Source organism: Cervus elaphus, chromosome 21, assembly GCF_910594005.1.
Source record: "Cervus elaphus chromosome 21, mCerEla1.1, whole genome shotgun sequence".
NCBI classification, from domain to species: domain Eukaryota; kingdom Metazoa; phylum Chordata; class Mammalia; order Artiodactyla; family Cervidae; genus Cervus; species Cervus elaphus.
The window spans coordinates 38,775,639-38,794,405 of record NC_057835.1 but is presented as its reverse complement, the minus strand read 5'-3'; the positions used below and the strand labels follow the sequence as shown (position 1 = coordinate 38,794,405).

At 38.6% G+C, this 18,767-nt stretch overlaps 1 protein-coding gene across 1 annotated transcript in view; it reads left to right on the top strand.

The window, feature by feature from the left end:
• The window catches only part of TRPA1 (transient receptor potential cation channel subfamily A member 1), a 67,915-nt gene extending 49,352 nt beyond the window's left edge, over positions 1 to 18,563 (top strand). The window contains exons 17-29 of the mRNA XM_043879915.1: positions 641 to 734; positions 2,616 to 2,675; positions 3,199 to 3,297; positions 4,973 to 5,043; positions 5,644 to 5,806; positions 6,960 to 7,049; positions 10,918 to 11,087; positions 11,647 to 11,776; positions 12,447 to 12,629; positions 14,510 to 14,578; positions 14,917 to 15,030; positions 16,693 to 16,793; positions 17,629 to 18,563. Coding sequence (XP_043735850.1) covers positions 641 to 734; positions 2,616 to 2,675; positions 3,199 to 3,297; positions 4,973 to 5,043; positions 5,644 to 5,806; positions 6,960 to 7,049; positions 10,918 to 11,087; positions 11,647 to 11,776; positions 12,447 to 12,629; positions 14,510 to 14,578; positions 14,917 to 15,030; positions 16,693 to 16,793; positions 17,629 to 17,833 — 1,549 coding nt within the window. The 3' untranslated portion in view covers positions 17,834 to 18,563. The remainder of the gene's footprint in view (positions 1 to 640; positions 735 to 2,615; positions 2,676 to 3,198; positions 3,298 to 4,972; positions 5,044 to 5,643; positions 5,807 to 6,959; positions 7,050 to 10,917; positions 11,088 to 11,646; positions 11,777 to 12,446; positions 12,630 to 14,509; positions 14,579 to 14,916; positions 15,031 to 16,692; positions 16,794 to 17,628) is intronic.
• Positions 18,564 to 18,767: the final 204 nt, after the last annotated feature.

The following is an 18,767-nucleotide window of genomic DNA, read 5'->3' as shown; positions in this document are numbered from 1 at the left end:
GAACTGTAGCCCACCAGGCTCCTCTGTCCATGTGATTTCCCAGGCAGCAATACTGGAATGGATTGCCATTCCCTTCTCCAGGGGATCTTCCCGACCCAGGGATCGAGCCCATTGTCTCCTGTTTGGCAGGCAGATTCTTTACCAAAAGCCAGCCACCTGGGAAGCCCTGATACATGTTACTCTGTAGTTTAATTCAATACATGATGTATACCTGGGTTAAAGGTAAAGGGTCATGTGCCCAGTGCTGTGTTGCTGTTGTGTGTTCGTGAATGTGGGTATCTCCATACAGCATGACAAGCTTTGAAGGTAATACCCCTTCATGACTTCAGGGGGAAATCAAGGTTAAAACCTACCTTCTTGAAAAGACATTTAGATAAAGAGTCAGAACAGTGATTATAACAGCCATCCTTGAATTTGCCCACATTTCTAATTTCCATGAATGAACAAGGACTTTATTAGATTGATTTCAGTTCACATATTGATTCCATTGGAACCAATCAGTTTCTCCTAAACATAATAATCTTGAATTTCAACTAACCAATCAGTTTATCCTAAAGATAATAATCTTGAATTTCAACTGGAAGTTCTGTTGTTGCACACAACAGAAGGTTTAAGAATTGTGTTTATTGTTTTTTTACAGATGGGAAGAGTGTTTCAAGGTTTTTAGTCATTGTTCTCCTACCAATAGATGTCCAGTCATAGAACTGGTAGAATACCTCCCTGAATGCATGAAGGTAAGTTCTAAAAACAAAAATCATTTGGGTATATGCTTGGCATGTAATCAAATGTGAGGATTTATTGTTGTAATCACAACCTAAACATAGTAATTTCCATCTTTAAAGTTAAGCATCTAGTTTTATATAGGCTACAAGGGAATCTAGCCAACAAATTTGAGAAGGACATACTTGGATTAAAAAATTCTGTTAGTGGTTATGTGCAATGTAGGGAAATATGTTAAACATATTTTTTTATCCCAACAATCCAAGTCTAGAGCAGAGAGCACTAGTGGAGGTCGCCAGCTGAATAAAGTCTCTAGATATGGGGGTTTAGGGGCATGCATGTTATTCTTTCATATTTGCATTTATTAGTTGTGAACATGATTTCAAATTTTCTCACTCAGTAATTCCAGTTGTTGGGATCTGTCCTAATGAATAATCAGATGTATAGACAGATTTATGTGCAATGATGAATAATAATAAAAAGTTATAAATATTCACATATAGAAAACGTAGAAATTACTCCAACATGCTAATAAGAATTACAGTTGTGATTATGATTTGGTTTTTCTTTTCTTCTTCATGTTACTATATATTTTCTAGTTCTTTTTCGATAATAACTTGGTATTATTTTAGTGTTATGAATATTTTTTTAACTAGGGGAAGTTAAAAGTCTTTTAGTTTAGCCTCACATCACACATTTGAGTAACATACACAATCCTTCCCCCATGACCTTCCCCTTCCTCTGATAGCCCAGCCTTCACTTTGCCTGTGCTGGTTATTACAAAGCTTTCAAACTGTAATAGCCAGGCCTGTGTCTGGTTCTTCCTTGCACAGCACAATTGACTGGACTTGTCTTTCTTTTTCATGATGTCTTTTATGACTCCTAGTACTGCTGCTGGGTCATCAACAGAGACCGCCTCAAAATTTTTAAGTTGCCTTGGTGCTTGAGACCAGCCAGGGCAGGCATGCCCTCCCAGTGGGGCCTGAGTCCCTGTGTCTCCCCTTCAGGGTGCTGTCCAGCCCTCTACCCTTGTGTCCTGCAGGTGGGGTCGACCAGATGTCCCAGGAACTCCAAGGGACCCACTGATGGAGTCACCTGGGGCCTTGTGTCCATATCTGGTTTCAAGAAGGTAGACTGGGCAGAATTTCTTTCTCAGGATCATGATTTGGGGCTACCAGAAAGGTCCCAGCACACAGATTTGGGGTTACTCAAATTGTTTATATAGTAGACAGGATCCCCCACAAAATATCTGTCCCTACACTTCCCAGGGGAGGATCTAATGCTTAACTCTTAAGTGATTTCTCCCTTAACTGAGCATCTCTAGGGCCTCCAACTGTCATTATACTATCCATGGCCTAACATCCTGTCCATACCACTTTGGATGTGAATTTTTCAGTGCTGCTCAGTAAGGCAGGTACAGAAGCAAACACAGTATTCCAGGATCAGATGATACAGAAGAAGCAACCTAGACTGTGGGAAGAACTCAGGACTCAGCTGAAAAGTCTCGGTTAAGACAATTAAGTTATCACTAGAAGATGCTAAGCAAAGGAATCCTCAATCATCCACATATTTTCTAGAAACCCAGAAAAACATCAAGTTTTAGGCAAAGCAAATGGAATATTTATTACCTAAAATTTAGTAAATGCAATTTCATTCTCAGGTGCGTATTTTTCTATATCACTTGGTATTGCTGAGGCATGCAGTGGTACTTGTTAACACTTCATGTTTTAGACTTTGTTCCTGAATGACTTCGATCATAGTGTACAAGTCTTTGAGATACAAGAAGCAAAGGAAGGGGAAGGTAATATCTTGGGTATTATTTTAGAAATGGGGCCAAATTGCATCTTGGATCTAGTCTCCTGCCCAATAGCTTAGCCAGTCTTTCTCTCTCAAAGGTACTTTTAGATTTCTGTGTGACACCCTCCACAGAAGACAAGTCCTCCCAAGACTACCATGTAAGTTTATTTCATCATAATAACTTGAAATGTATTCTCTTTAAGGAATAGTAAAAATAATGTTACTAGAACTCCAGAATCTCAAAAAATGGTAATTGTCTTCATTTCTCATATTATTATATTATCTACTTATGAGATAATTTTTTCCCTTGGATCTACAGTTTTCTCTCATGATTTTAATTGTTTCTAATAGTTTTGTTTAGCCTTATTATTTATATCTTTATATTTTCTTGGGTAATATTGCCTGAAGAATGAAATCCTAAAACATCTAAGTGGTCTTTCTAGAAGACATTTTTTTCCCACAACTAGAGAGTTAGAAAAGAATCAAACGCCCTGTTAGGACTTTTATTTTTTGAAATGAATACAGAATAACTTACTTTACTTTTCTTCAAGTTAAAGGGCTCAACTTTATTTGAATCACTTAATTTTCAGCAGAATGATAGGGTTGCATATTTGATGTGTTAAGAATGACTTTGGGGGCCCATGCTAGACTGCAACTTTTAAAAATTGTTATCTTCTACAGATTGAGTATAATTTCACATATCTTCAGTGTCCATTGGAATTCACCAAAAAAGGAGCACCTGTACAGGACATTGTATATGAGCCTCTTTTAACTCTCAATGTAAGTCCACTGTTTTCCTTATTCAGGTAGTTTCTACATGAGTTCTGTAATGTTTGGTATGATAGTTCCAGGAAGGAGTCTGGAGAAAATTCCAGATTTATGCTTTGATCTTTGTGTATGCCGTACAGCCTAACTCTTTATTTGTTAGTAAATAAAGCAATCATTTTGTATGATTGCTGTAATTTGGTGCCCTTAAAATTCCACACTGTTGATCACCTAATGGTTATGCTAGATCTGCCCAACCCAGAATCCAATAAACCATGAACAACACAGGCTGACCATCAGCATCTGCTCCTACCTCCATCCACTTCAATGTAGACATACATATATAAGTTTCCAACAGTGTAAAACCACAGGAAAATGCAGGGGATGACAGTTTACAATCATCGATTCCAAATTCAGCTAACCACTGGCCTCCAGGGTAAATGCGAACCTCTCAGCAGCTCTTATATCCTTCTGGAAGAGTGAACCCAATCTGAAAGCAGGCCCTAATCACACAGTTTGGACCCAAATTTCCCAAGAGACTGGCTCCAAACCAGTTCTTATTCAAAAGAGTGCTTTTACATTTCTAGTAAGTGAGATCATGAAAGCCTTGCAGATAATCTGCTTCAGGGTAAACCAGGAGTTTCAGACTCAACTGCAGAGGAAAACAGGTGTCAAATAAGTGGGTTTCTGGTCTAAAAGGACAGCAGCTACTAGTTTCGACAGATTTTAGCCACGTGGAGCAGCAGACTTGTGGTGTAAATATTGGCAACACAAAAACTTGTGTGCATGTGAAAGAAAACATATTTGAAGGCTGGATGGCAAATGGCGGTGTAGGATCCAGATCTGTTCTCTCTAATATAGTATCTGAACCACATGTGACTGCTTAAATGAAAATTAGTGAAAATGAAAATAAAGTTAAAAATTCATTTCTTCATTTGCAGTAGCCATGTTTCAAGCCCTCAGAACCCTATGTGTCTTGTAGCTCTTTTGTTTAACAGCACAGATATAGAAATTTTCATCACTGCAGAAAGTTCCATTGGACAGAACTGTTCTAGTTCAATTAAGAACTTTCATTTGCCTTAAATGAATTCATTTCCCTATGTGGAAGCCTTTGATACAGACCATGGTGCCAGCCATCACCTAATGTGAAATCTAAAAGATTGACTGATGGGGATTCCTGGCTGTCCAGTGGTTAAGACTCCCCCTTCCAAGGCAGGGGGGTGCCGGCTCACCGGTTCAATCCCTGGTCGGGGAGCTAAGATCCCACATGCCTCATGGCCAAAAAAAGCAAAACATAAAAAAATAAACAATATTGTAACAAATTCAATAAAGATTTCAAAAATTGTCCGTGTTAAAAAAAAAAATCTTTAAAAGACCTACTGAGTACTTGGAGTGTGAAGGAAGAAGAGACATGTGGATCTTATACCCATAGACTGGCGATGACAACTGATTCTCACATCAGTTCTATGCAAATCATTTTAGCATCTGTATAAAATGGTTCTCTCTAGCTTGTGTGTTTTTTTAAAAATATATTCTTGATATAATTTTGATTTTTCAAGTTTTCTGAAATAAGCAAGTGTTGTTTTGGTTAAATTCAAAATAAAGTTATAAAGCCAGCAAACAAAAAGCTGAGTTTATACTCAAGAGTTTAATGTGATTGTATTTTTATTGATCTTTCCTTATTTCTCAGGCAATGGTGCAACATAACCGCATAGAGCTTCTCAACCACCCTGTGTGTAAAGAATACTTACTTATGAAATGGTGAGTATTAAGTAGTGTTTCTTTTGAATGATGCTTTCATTAAATTTATTAAAAATCTTTCAAAACAAAAAATAAATTTACCCAGTAATATTTGATTGTAAAAAATCTTCTAAATAATTATTTAATGGTATTGGAATATTTTATATTTTATTACTTCTAATGTTTTATACTTTGAAAAAGAAATATGTCAAAGGCAAATTTTGGTATTAAAAATGTTGGTATTAATATATCTTTGCCATTAAATGAAATATTTGGGGGGATCATTATATAAAACACAAAGAAGCATTCCTGGGCTCTGCAGTCTAGCAGACAATGAAGTAACAAGAGTATTCCTGGGAAGAGCATTAAACTTGGAGTCAGAGCTAAAGTTCCTTCCATTAATTGGTGAGAGATTTTAAGTAAGTCAGTAATTTCCTAGGAAGTTGTGATTCCTTTTCTGGAAATCAAAAAGGTGAATTCCAAAATCTTTGGCTTTCAAGTTCAATGAATTTATCAAATACATTTCCGGAAGAGACTATATATAACTCCTCTTTCTGCAGGTATCTTAACTAAATATTTGTGGTTGAAACTATTCAGTTGTGGTTTGCTTATGTTTTGTAGGTTGGCTTATGGGTTTAGAGCCCATGTTATGAACCTAGGATCTTACTGTCTTGGTCTGTTTCCCATGACCTTTCTTGTTGTCAATATCAGACCAGGTATGGCTTTCAACTCAACTGGAATCATCAATGAAACTAGTGACCATTCAGAAATTTTAGACACCAAGGTATCTTTAATTGGTTTTTATATTCCAACTTTTTAAAACAAGATTTTCAGAACTGTGGGCTGGGCATTTTTTCTTTAGAAAATACTTTAACCTCATAATAAATCTGAACTATCAAGACTTTGTTTAATACAAAGTGCTTGTAGAATTCATATATGTAGCAACTTCTAAAATCCTTTGTAGAATGAGAGGGAATATAAATAAATAGGTCAATAAATGAGCTCATCAACTAACAAAAGGAATTGACATGTATGAGAGCCAATGCACCTGACATGTATGAGGTACATTGACATGTACCTAGCTTAGATGGGTGTTGAAGTATAAAATTTAAAATAGGATATACAAGGAAGCAGGCTTCCCTGGTAGCTCAGCTGGTAAAGAACCTGCCTGCAATGCGGGAGACCCCGGCTAGACTTCTGGGTCGGGATGATCCCCTGGAGAAGGGATAGGCTACCCACCTCAGTATTAATGGGCTTCCCTAGAGGATCAGATGGTAAAGAATCTGCCTTCAATGTGGGAGACCTGAGTTCGATCCCTGGGTTGGGAAGATCCCTTGGAGGAGGGCATGGCAACCCACTCCAGTATTCTGGCCTGGAGAATCCCCATGGACAGAGAAGCCTGGCAGGGTACAGTCCACAGGGTCGCAAAGAGTTGGACATGACTGAACGACTAAGAATATACAAGGAAGCAGATTTCTAGCTGCCAAGGATCCTGGGGAGGGGGAGGTGATGCTTGGCGGGGACAGGATTTCCATTGGAGGTGATGAAACAGTCATGGCACTAGGTAATAATTGTATAACATTGTGAATGTACTTCATGCCACAGAACTGTATGTTTCAAAAGGTAACTGTATATGTAAAATGTAACATTTTTGAAATGTAAATTTTATGTTATGTATATTTACCACAGTGAAAAAATTATATAGATCTATAGATTCATATTCCTTTTGAATTCAATTGGCAACCTCTATTAATAAAGACATTATGAAATGACTGTGTTGTTTTTATATTGGCACCACAGCAATTTTCTGTTTAAAGCAAAACTGGACAGTACCTAGAAATAAAAGTGGAGAAAAACAAATGTTTAATAGTGAAAATGATGAAGAAAAGTATTGTTTTCTTTGGTACCCTTTATAACTGTTTGTCTTTTTGTTTCAGAATTCCTATGCTATAAATTTCTGTATGATTTTAGTTTTGCTATCAAGTATATTAGGATACTGCAAAGAAGTGGCCCAAATTTTCCAACAGGTACATGATATGTTTTATATCGTTACACTTGCAAATATTTTAATATGCAAAATATAGATTAATTACTAAACTATTATATAACTTATGTCAGAATAAAATCACATAGCTGGATGAATGTATAAATCAGAAATAACAAGTATAAACTCTTCAAAATGCAGAAATCACATGATTTCAGATAAGGCTCCTGCATTGGATGGTGCCTATTTGATTTATCTGAAGCAAGAGGTTTCAGTTTTATTAGTACGTATGTGTCTATCAAGTATCTTAGGATACCACAAAGAAGTGACCCAAATTTTCCAACAGATACATGATATGTTTTATATCTTTACAGTTGCAAATACTAGATTTAAGGGACTACATCTGATAGACAGAGTGCCTGATGAACTATGGATGGATGGAGGTTTGTGACATTGTACAGGAGACAGGAATCAAGACCATCCCCAAGAAAAAGAAATGCAAAAAAGCAAAATGGCTGTCTGAGGAGGCCTTGCAAATAGCTGTGAAAAGAAGGGAAGTGAAAAGCAAAGGGGAAAAGGAAAGATATACCCATTTGAATGCAAAGTTCCAAAGACTAGGAAGGAGAGATAAGAAAGCCTTCCTCAGTGATCAATGCAAAGAAATAAAGGAAAATAATAGAATGGGAAAGACTAGAGATCTCTTCAAGAAAATTAGAGATACCAAGGGAACATTTTATGCAAACATGGGCCCAATAAAGGACAGAAATGATAGGGACCTAACAGAAGCAGAAGATATTAAGAAGAGGTGGCAAGAATACACAGAAGAACCGTACAAAAAAGATCTTCATGACCCAGATAATCACGGTGGTGTGATCACTCACCTAGAGCCAGACATCCTGGAATGTGAAGTCAAGTGGACCTTAGGAAGCATCACTATGAACAAAGCTAATGGAGGCGATGGAATTCCAGTTGAGCTATTTCAAATCCTGAAAGATGATGCTGTGAAAGTGCTGCACTCAATATGCCAGCAAATTTGGAAAACTCAGCAGTGGCCGCAGGACTGGAAAATGTCAGTTTTCATTCCAATCCCAAAGAAAGGCAATGCCAAAGAATGCTCAAACTACCGCACAATTGCACTCATCTCACACACTAGTAAAGTAAAGCTTAAAATTCTCCAAGCCAGCCTTCAGCAATACATGAACCGTGAACTTCCAGATGTTCAAGCTGGTTTCAGAAAAGGCAGAGGAACCAGAGATCAAATTGCCAACATCTGCTGGATCATTGAAAGAGCAAGAGAGTTCCAGAAAAACATCTATTTCTGCTTTATTGACTATGCCAAAGCCTTTGACTGTGTGGATCACAATAAACTGTGGAAAATTCTTAAAGAGATGGGAGTACCAGATCACTTGACTTGCCTCCGGAGAAATCTGTATGCAGGTCAGGAAGCAACAGTTAGAACTGGACATGGAACAACAGACTGGTTCCAAATAGGAAAAGGAGTATGTCAAGGCTGTATATTGTCACCCTGCTTATTTAACTTATATGCAGAGTACATCATGCAAAATGCTGGGCTAGAGGAAGCACAAGCTGGAATCAAGATTTCCAGGAGAAATATCAATAACCTCAGATATGCAGATGACACCACCCTTATGGCAGAAAGTGAAGATCTAAAGAGCCTCTGATGAAAGTGAAAGAGGAGAGTGAAAGAGTTGGCTTAAAACTCAACATTCAGAAAACTAAGATCATGGCATCCGGTCCCATCACTTCATGGCAAATAGATGGGGAAACAGTGGAAACAGTGGCTGACTTCATTGTTCTGGGCTCCAAAATTACTGTGGATGGTGATTGCAGCCATGAAATTAGAAGATGCTTGCTCCTTGGAAGGAAAGTTATGACCAACCTAGACAGCATATTAAAAAGCAGAGACATTACTTTGCCAACAAAGGTCTGTCTAGTCAAGGTTATGGTTTTTCCAGTGGTCATGTAGGGATGTGAGAGTTGGAATATAAAGAAAGCTGAGTGCAGAAGAATTGATGCTTTTGAACTGTGGTGTTGGAGAAGACTCTTGAGAGTCCCTTGGACTGCAAGGAGATCCAACCAGTCCATCCTAAAGGAGATCAGTCCTGGGTGTTCATTGGAAGGACTGATGTTGAAGCTGAAACTCCAATACTTTGGCCACCTGATACAAAGAGCTGACTCATTGGGAAAAGACCGTGATGCTGGGAAAGATTGAGGGCAGGAAGAGAAGGTGATGACAGAGGATGAGATGGCTAGATGGCATCACCGACTCAATGGACATGGGTTTGGGTGGACTCTGGGAGTTGGTGATGGACAGGGAGGCCTGGTGTGCTGCGGTTCATGGGGTCGCAAAGAGTTAGACACGACTGAGTGACTGAGCTGAACTGAACTGATGTGTCTACCCAGCTCCAATGAAGTTTTGAAAGACTTCTCTGTGTTTTCTCTGAGATATATTTCATATTTTGCTAACACACAGATTTTTTCAATTTGATAATTTTAAGTGTCACTGTTTACAGAGATAATTTTAGGTGTGACTGTTTATTTGGCTTAAGACCCCATTTCAAATGGATCTTTGAATTCCTTTCCTAATAGGAATGCTTTATTTTATTGGATAAAATTTCAAATTACAATGAAATTGGGGAACTTTTTATTGCATAATTTTTACAGGTGGCTCAGTGGTAAAGAATCCACCTGTCATTCCAGGAGACTCAGGTTCAATCCCTGAGATGGGAAGATCCCCTGGAGAAGGAAATGGCAACCCACTCCAGTATCCTTACCTGAGAAATCCCATGGATAGGGGAGCCTGACCAGCTACAGTCTGTGGGTTCACAAAGTTGGACATGACTTAGCAACTAGACAACAACAACAACAATGTCTTTTTAAATAGGTGAACACACATTCAGATCAGACACAAGGTTTATATAAATTATATGTAGGTCTTTGATGTAGTTGATAAATGGCATCAATCATTTATCTGTCAATGTGGAGGCTTAAAGTCTTTCATTATTCATTTTTTGGTATAATTTTGTATTTTTATAAGTCATATAGCTTTTATACAACACCTCATTTTCTGAAAGAATTTACTGTGTTACATTTTATAAGCACAAGGATATTTGCATTAAAGAATGTTGGTAGTAATAACAGTGTTTTGCATTTGTCTGATACTATACATCACAAGTACACACACACACACACATTTCCATTAAATTGTCAAAATTCTGAGAGTTAAGACTGTGTTCTTCCACTGTTCCTTAAATGATTTAGGACATATTATTTAATCTCTCTTGTCATTATTTTTATTTTTTAAAGATGAGAATTACAAATGACAGTTTATATTGAACTGTAAAGTTGTATGATTTCTCTACTAATTTTGGTCTCCACAGTTCCTTATTGATATGTAAATGGTCTACCCTATAGGAAATCTGATGTTCAAAACATGAAATATTTAAGAATAAGAGATGATACCAAATCATGGTAATTAAGTCTTAGCACAGGCCCCAAACTTCCTTAGAAGCAGCTTTAGTTCATTACTGAGAAATCCACGTGCATGTCCTTATATAGACAGAAAGGAATTACTAAAACAACTTGCAGTCCCCCAGGAGTTTCCTTAAGATGGAGTGAACTTTATGAGTAAAGCCTTGAAACTTATAGAATTGCTTAGGCTCCCAAAATGCCAGGTCAGCAGGAGAGGCTGGGGCACCTCTAATACTGATCTGTACCCAAGACTCTGAGTTAAGTCCAGGATGGCAAGAGCTGATGGCCCCTTGGTCATAAACTTCTCACCAGCTGTAATGCCAGAAAAATGTTGTTACTGATTACATATATATAACCATCCATAAGTTGCCAGGTCTCAGGTTGTACATGTGGTAATTCTTTATTCTTTTCAACCCCAGAAAAGGAATTACTTTTTGGATAAGGACAATGCAGCTGAATGGATCATCTACACAACCAGCATCATATTTGTGTCACCCTTGTTCATCAGGATACCAGCATATGTGCAGTGGCAGTGTGGAGCAATTGCTATATTCCTCTATTGGATGAACTTCTTATTGTATCTTCAGAGGTAAAACCAGCTTGAATGACTTCTACATCCTTTGTTGTTGTTGTGGTGTAGTCACTAAGTCATGTCCGACTCTTTGCAACCCCATGAACTGTAGTCTGCCAGGCTCCTCTATCCACGGGAATTCCCAAGCAAGAATACTGAGTGGGTTGCCATTTCCTTCTCCAGGGCATCTTCCTGACTCAGGGATAGACCCCACATCTCTTGCGTCTCCTGCATTAGCAGGCAACTTCTTTACCACTTTGCCACCTGGGAAGCCTGTAAGCAATTGGTAGCATTATCTTTGATACTGGGAAGCTATGAAATAATTTCCAGTGGGCAAGTGGTAAAACAATTCAAGATAAACATTAGGAAGAAGTACAACAAAAGAAACAGCAGTTTGACAGTTTGAAAATTGAAGGCTTGACTCATCACAAATTCTCATGTCCCTTTTTGAAAGTAGAGGGCCTCAGTGATCTCATCTATGAAACTTAGTACCTGGTGCCTCATAACTATTGAACTAAGTGAAATTTAGTTTCAGCAGAAAAGTGAGTAAATGTTGTAATTTTCAAAATATCCCTAGATTTGAAAAGTGTGGAATTTTTATCGTGATGTTGGAGGTGATCATGAAAACTCTGTTGAAATCGACAATTGTGTTTGTCTTCCTTCTTGTGGCTTTTGGACTCTGCTTTTACGTGCTCCTGAATATACAGGTGAGGTATTTGCATGAGTCATTGATTTTGTTGCTGTGAATACTGGGAATATGTATTTATACTTAAATCTTAATGGTGTACAAAATTCATAATAACCTCACAATATTTGAATATTTTTTATCTGCTATAATAGCATTCATATGATATTTATTACAGGGAAAAGTATAGTCTTACTCAATGACTTTGTCCATTGTCAGAAGGTTTATGTCTAGTGCATGAGGATTTGTTACATGTGCAGAAAAGATCTTTCTGATGACTTTTGTTGTTGCTGTTGTTGCTTAGTCACATCCAGCTCTCTTTTGTGACAATGTGGACTGTAGCCCACCAGGCTCCTCTGTCCGTGGGATTTCTCAGGCAAGATTACTGGAGTGGGTTGCCATTTCCTCCTCCAGGGGATCTTTCCGACCCAGGGAATGAAGCTATGTCTCCTGTTTGGCAGGCAGATTCTTTACCACTGAGCCACCAAGGAAGCCCTTTGAATGACTTTACCACCAGTTTATTAGTATTAATAGTTCTTATCAGTGTGTTTCAGTAGCTATATTCTTAGGACTTTTTTTTTTTTTTTAAAAAAAGTACTTTAAATGTGATTTCTATCATTTCACTCTCTAGAAAACATTTTGTTCATTATATGCATTTTGAATTTCATTTTCCCCTTACTATCTTTCCCCAGGATGCTTTCAGCTCTCCGTTCCTTTCCATAATGCAGACCTTCAGCATGATGCTAGGAGACATCAATTATCACGATGCCTTCCTAGAGCCATATTTGAGGAATGAATTGAAGTATCCACTTCTGTCCTTTGTACACCTTATCACATTCACCATGTTCGTCCCAATTGTCCTCATGAATTTACTTGTAAGTAATTTATCCTCCTGTTTGCTGTCAGTAGATCACTTGGGATATTTAAGAATGAAAATGCTTTTTACCCTCTTTTGTCTCCTTTCACGAAAGTAGAAAAAGAACTGCTATAAAATTCATTTATTCAACATTCATTAGTACCTGGGGCGAGCCAGGCAGTGTGAGGTTGGAGGATGCTAAAATGCATCTGTTTGGCAAATATTTACCAAGAACCTACCAAAATGCCAGACACTGATATAGGCCCAACAGTGGTGAATAAAACAGACCAATACCCAGCCCTGACATGATTATAAACTTGTCATGAAGATGAGTAGTAAACAAATAAATATGTAGCCTGACATCACAGGGGTGATAAATGCCATGAAGAAGTACGAAGTATCGACAGAGTAATAAAGTAATGATGAATGGTGGGTGCTGCTTTGCATCTGGGCTAAGGGTCAGAGGTTAGGCAGAGACCTTCATGGAGTGGCAGATTAAGACCTCATCTCTGCCCTAGAATTTCTCATTGACCCTCTGGAGATTCAAGTGGGGAAGAGGCGCTCATGCAGAGGGCATCGGCAGCATTCAGCTGCCACCTCTGAGCCAGTCAGAGCCTGGATGCCCTCAGCAGACGCAAGTGTTCTCTTCCACAGAGAGTCTGCTCTGGCCACAGGCATCTTGGTTGATGCAGATAGAAATACATCCCAATTCTGGGTCCATGGGGAGCCTTTGCTGGCAAAATTGTTACTGAATGTGTGACTGTCCATAGAAATAAATATTTATAGATAAATAAATTAAATGGACAAGCACACATTCAGTACATTTTGTCTGAATCTGACTATACAGCAGAGACTGTGCTAGGCAGTGTTGATGGAAAGAAAAAAATAATACAGACTACTTAATGTTTTGATTCATGCTGTTGTTGAGTCACTAAGTCGTGTCCGACTCTTGCAATCCCACTGACTATTCTAAGCACTGGCATACGGTGGTGTCCTGGGCAGACAGAGACCTTCTCTCATGGAGTTCACTTTACTCTGAGCTTCTTGAGAGCACGGACTGGTTTTTTCTCTGTGGCTACCACCTGTAGGAGGCTGATCTGGCATAGACAGGTGTGAAGTTCCTAACAAGTGATGAGAGAGTGAGTGAATGTAGCTGATTTAATTCAGGTTCAGAGCTGACAACTTACCTCACTTAATTCTACTTAGCCGTGGATTTCTAGAGGGAGATTTTATCAGTGCCTCACTCACCTTTAAAGTGTACCTTTTCCTCCCAAAATATATGGAAGAAATAAATTCCTTCCCTCAGTTTAATGTTTTAGCTTTTCCATGTTGTCAGGTCACTCTTGTTTCCTCAAGTGCTCAATGCCTGGAGTTTGCAACCATATTACATGGTTATACCAATCCCAGGCTTTCCTTGTGGCTCAACTGGTAAAGAACCCGCCTGCAATGTGGGAGACCTGGGTTTCTATCCCTGGGTTGGGAAGATCCCCTGGAGAAGGGAAAGGCTACCCACTCCAGTATTCTGGCCTGGAGAATCCCATGGACTACATGTAGTCCATGGGGGTCGCAAAGAGTCAGACACGGCTGAATGACTTTCACTTCATCCCTGTCTTGTCCAAAAGTAACATATTTTCATTTTAAGTTAAGATGAAATGCAGGTTAATCTGTGTGCCCTCACTTTTCATAAGAACACTTATGACTACTGGACCCACTGATGGAACCACCACTGTTACAAAGGTCTACAGGCTTTTCAGGTTTCTGTACGGTGTGTAAGCACAGTGTCTTAAGGCCACTGCTACTAAATTTCATGCCCATTCTGACTGTAGTCAAAGGGACTACACACGCACTTTTAGATGAGTCATTAAACCAATAGTGATTCACTGCCCTGTTGTCCTTCAGATTGGTTTGGCAGTTGGTGACATTGCTGAGGTCCAGAAACATGCACTGTTGAAGAGAATTGCCATGCAGGTAAGTGTTATATTTCATTATGACTTACTTAACTTACTAATGACTCCCCAATTATTCATGTATAAACACTGCTGATTTCTGAGAACACAGTTATTTCATACAGGTATTGTCTTAGCCCTGAGAGGTACCCCACCCTGCTCGCTCTTTGTGTCAGTATAGCGTTCCTGCTCTGGTCTGAGAGTCAGTAATCATGAAAAAGATTTCCCCTAACAATCTCAGCAGAGAAATTGGGTAATTGCCTGAGCCTCTTTCTGTGTTAGCATTTGGCCAGCCAGGTAGTTAGAGGCTGGACCAAGAATGTCAGTGATTCTTGTCAATAAATCCCAAACGTACTTTAGGTGGAACTTCACACCAGCTTGGAGAAGAAGCTGCCACTCTGGTTCCTACACAAAGTTGATCAGAAATCCATCATCGTGTATCCCAACAGACCCAGATACAGCAGAGGGATATTAGTAAGTACATGTGACAAATACCATCATCAATCACATGATATTGACATTCATTCATTGTGTCATCCGTAATGGTGCCCGTTTATGGGCAAAGTTCCCGTCTTCCGAGTGGCTCATCCATAGCCTCCATGTTAAATATGTATCACATCCCCCCAGTGAGAGTAGAGGGTGGATGGACCAGTGTAGGTATACTTCATTTGTTCTTCCTAGTCACGTGTGACTTACATATGTGTGGAGGTATGTGAGTACATACATAGAATACATGTGTATATATACACAGGTACTTACACACATAGGGAGAGTGTACATTACAGAAAATATACAAAGTGTCAAAAAGACTGAACAAGGCTATTGCATTATAATGGAAAAGGAACTTATACTAACAGTCAGAAGTACTGGATTCTAATTCTTTCTGAGTTCTTCATAGGTTGAGTTTCCATTATGTAGTTATAAATAATAAGGTCAATCTCAGTAAGAGCTTAGGCTTTCTTCTGCAGTACATTGTTTTTCTGTTTGATTTCTCTCATAACTGTGTTTGCCATCACCACTGAAACACAGAAAGCTCAGCAACTGATTCTCTGGCCTGGAGCTTACTGAGTTCCAGGTCTCTGTAGCCAACTCTCTATATGACATCTCTGGTGTGTCTCCAAGGTACCTCAAATACTGCTGTTCAGAACAAATTCATGCATAGCACACTAATGATCTCTACTCCTCTTGTTTCACCTCCTCTCAACATCCCCTACAGGGAGAGGGTGAAACTATCCCATCTTTTTCCAGACCTTCATGTTTCATAGGATGTCAGCACCATTCATTTGCCCGTGGAGCTGTTGTCCATCTCCTTTCCCTTTCTCACCCTCACACCCAACCGATCCCACATTTGGTTCCCATGTGGCCTGTGCAAGTGACCATCCTCTCTTGCCTGGATGGCTACAATTACCTCATCCCTGGTCATTTCACACCTGCCCTTGACCCTTTGCAGGGCACTGATGGTTTAAAAGACATTAAAAAGCTAACACAATATTGTAAAGCAATTATCCTCCAATTAAAAATAAATAAATTTTAAAAATATTTAAGAAAAGCAAAAATTCCTATGATAAACTATTATGGAAAAGAATATTAAAAAAGAATGTATATATAGGTATAATCAAATCACTTAGCTGTACAGCAAGAATTAACATTTTAAATCAACTACATTTCAATACAAATAAATAAATAAGAAAAAAGACACTAAATTAAAAAAAAACTGTATTTCAGAAATTTCCCCATGTGACATTAAGTTGTGTTGGATAATGGTGCAGAATAGTTTGAAAAAAATAACAACCCATCATGTGTGGAATACCACTATTTGTGTTGGACGTTTTTAATGAGAAAATATACTATGGTTCAGTCACACCTTTTCCTAAACAATCCCCTATTCCAGTTTACTCCATCTTCTATATTAACTATACATCTTATACATTCCTCAGTTACATGTGTGACTTCATTTTATGGCTGTTTATATTTGTCTATTTCTATCAAGAGGCTGTGAGCTCCTTGAGGGCCATGATTGTGTCTCTGAATATTTGTGCTGGCATGCCCGCCTTGTAGCTGACTCATGGCACCTGTTCAGGAACTAGTTCCTGAACGGAGTTCTACCTGAATAACTATTAATCTCTTATCCCATAGCGTGGTGTATTTCATTATATCTTTTGCCCCCACGAAACGAGACAAGAAATACCAAATGTTGATACATCTTTAGAAACAGAAATAATGAAGCAAAAGTACCGGTATGTATTTTTCCTTTTATCTGTATTTGAAAAATTTAACACTCTAAATAATGATGAACAGTAAAAGTCTCTATTGTCTAATTGTGTTTATTTATATTGTCATGCTTTAATTGATGATGTGGCTAGCATACTGAGAATTTTGAGACTGCTTCTTTTTAGACCCAACAACTGATTTGGTGCTACTGACAAATCATTTTGCCCAACAGTATCCTAAACTGCATTCTTTATCAGCTGTCTCAATTCTTACATCAAAACTCTAGAAGTTTTGAGGATCCCTGGAGAAACTATGCAGTGTACAGTGATGAAGCCTGAGGGCTTCAGGGCTAATTTACCTGCTTTCAAAGACCTACTCAACTATTTTCTAACTGCACGACCCTAGGCAAGGCGTTTAACATTCCTGTGCAACTAACTGTGTTTTAATCTTTAAAATGGGGATGAAAATTTAACTTGGGAGAACCACTTAAACTTTTAAAATATGTGTTCATTAAGAGGATCATGACTACTGAAAGTCAAAGTGATAGTCACTCAGTCAAGTCGGACTCTTTGAGACCTTATGGACTGTAGCCTACTAGGCTTCTCTGTCCATGGGATTTCTGTCCATATTCTTTCCAGGCAAGAATACTGGAGTGGAGTGCATTTTCCTTCTCCAGGGGATCTTCCCAACCCAGGGATTGAACCCGGGTCTCCTGCATTGCAGGCAGATTCTTAACCATCTGAGCCACCAGGGAAGCCCTTGGTACAGTTGATCTGATCTAGAACCCAGTATGTAGCCTTCCTGTACTCAAGGACTGAAAGGATAATTGAAAATTAACCCATAAAATGTGTTTCCTTTCAGGCTGAAGGATCTCGGTTCTCTTCTGGAAAAACAGCATGAACTTATTAAACTCATCATTCAGAAGATGGAAATCATCTCTGAGACAGAGGATGAAGATTACCACAGTTCTTTTCAAGACAGGTTTAAGAAACAGCAGTTAGAACAAAGGAATAGCAAATGGAATTGTGTATTGAGGGCAGTAAAGGCAAAATCACACAGCCCTTGAGTATCAGTTGTCCAACTGTGCACCGGGTTCCTGATGGTCGGGTCGGGGGTGGTTTGTGACTTACTGGGTCTACATTCCAATTTGGCAAGAGTGAAGAAAAAAGCAGAAATGTAATTCTGATTTCACTATATGTGAAATCATGGTTCCTGTATTCTATATAAAAGGTAGACTCTCTGTTTCTCTTCATATTTTCTGCCAGTCACTATGTACAGGGATTATCCTTGCTAATAAGTTCAGGTTGGACTTTACCTCGAATTATTTGAGTGGGTAGAAAGCTCATTTACTAGAACACACATTGTAATGATAAGGAGTAATATGTGTAATAACTATTAAGCTAGAATACAAATGTCAATACTGGATCCCTGCTTAATAATTTACAGTAGGGCCATGCATTAGACAATGAAGTATTGTATGAGATCCTACCACTTGGTGTTAAAACTCTCTGTTGAAAGACTCTGTGCATGGAACTCTGTATGCTCTATTCCCACCAAATAAATTCCCTACCTTCAGGCTGCTCCTAACACACCTGAAGTCACTTTGAGATGAGGCCCCAATTAATAGACCTTCTGTTATACATGAATTTCACTATATGTAGCATCTGTGATTTCTGTATATTTTGCTTGCCGCTGATGATAATAAATGTAATATCTATATAGTCACCCCAGGGATTATTGTGTAAGCCTTTCTATTATTAATACATTTGTTTTTGAGATTTGCAAAAACACCTCCATCATATATGTCCTTTTTCTTTTGATGTCCAGTACAAAGTGTGATCAATACCTCATCATTGATCTTTCAAAGTCCCTCTCTTGTTTCATTTTCCTCTTAGCCTTAAGTCTCATGGTACTCCCCCCCAGGAAACACCCTCTTTAATGAACGTCTTTGACCGGGTATGCATTTTTGTGTTTTGCTGAACAGTGTTAAGTTTGGGGTG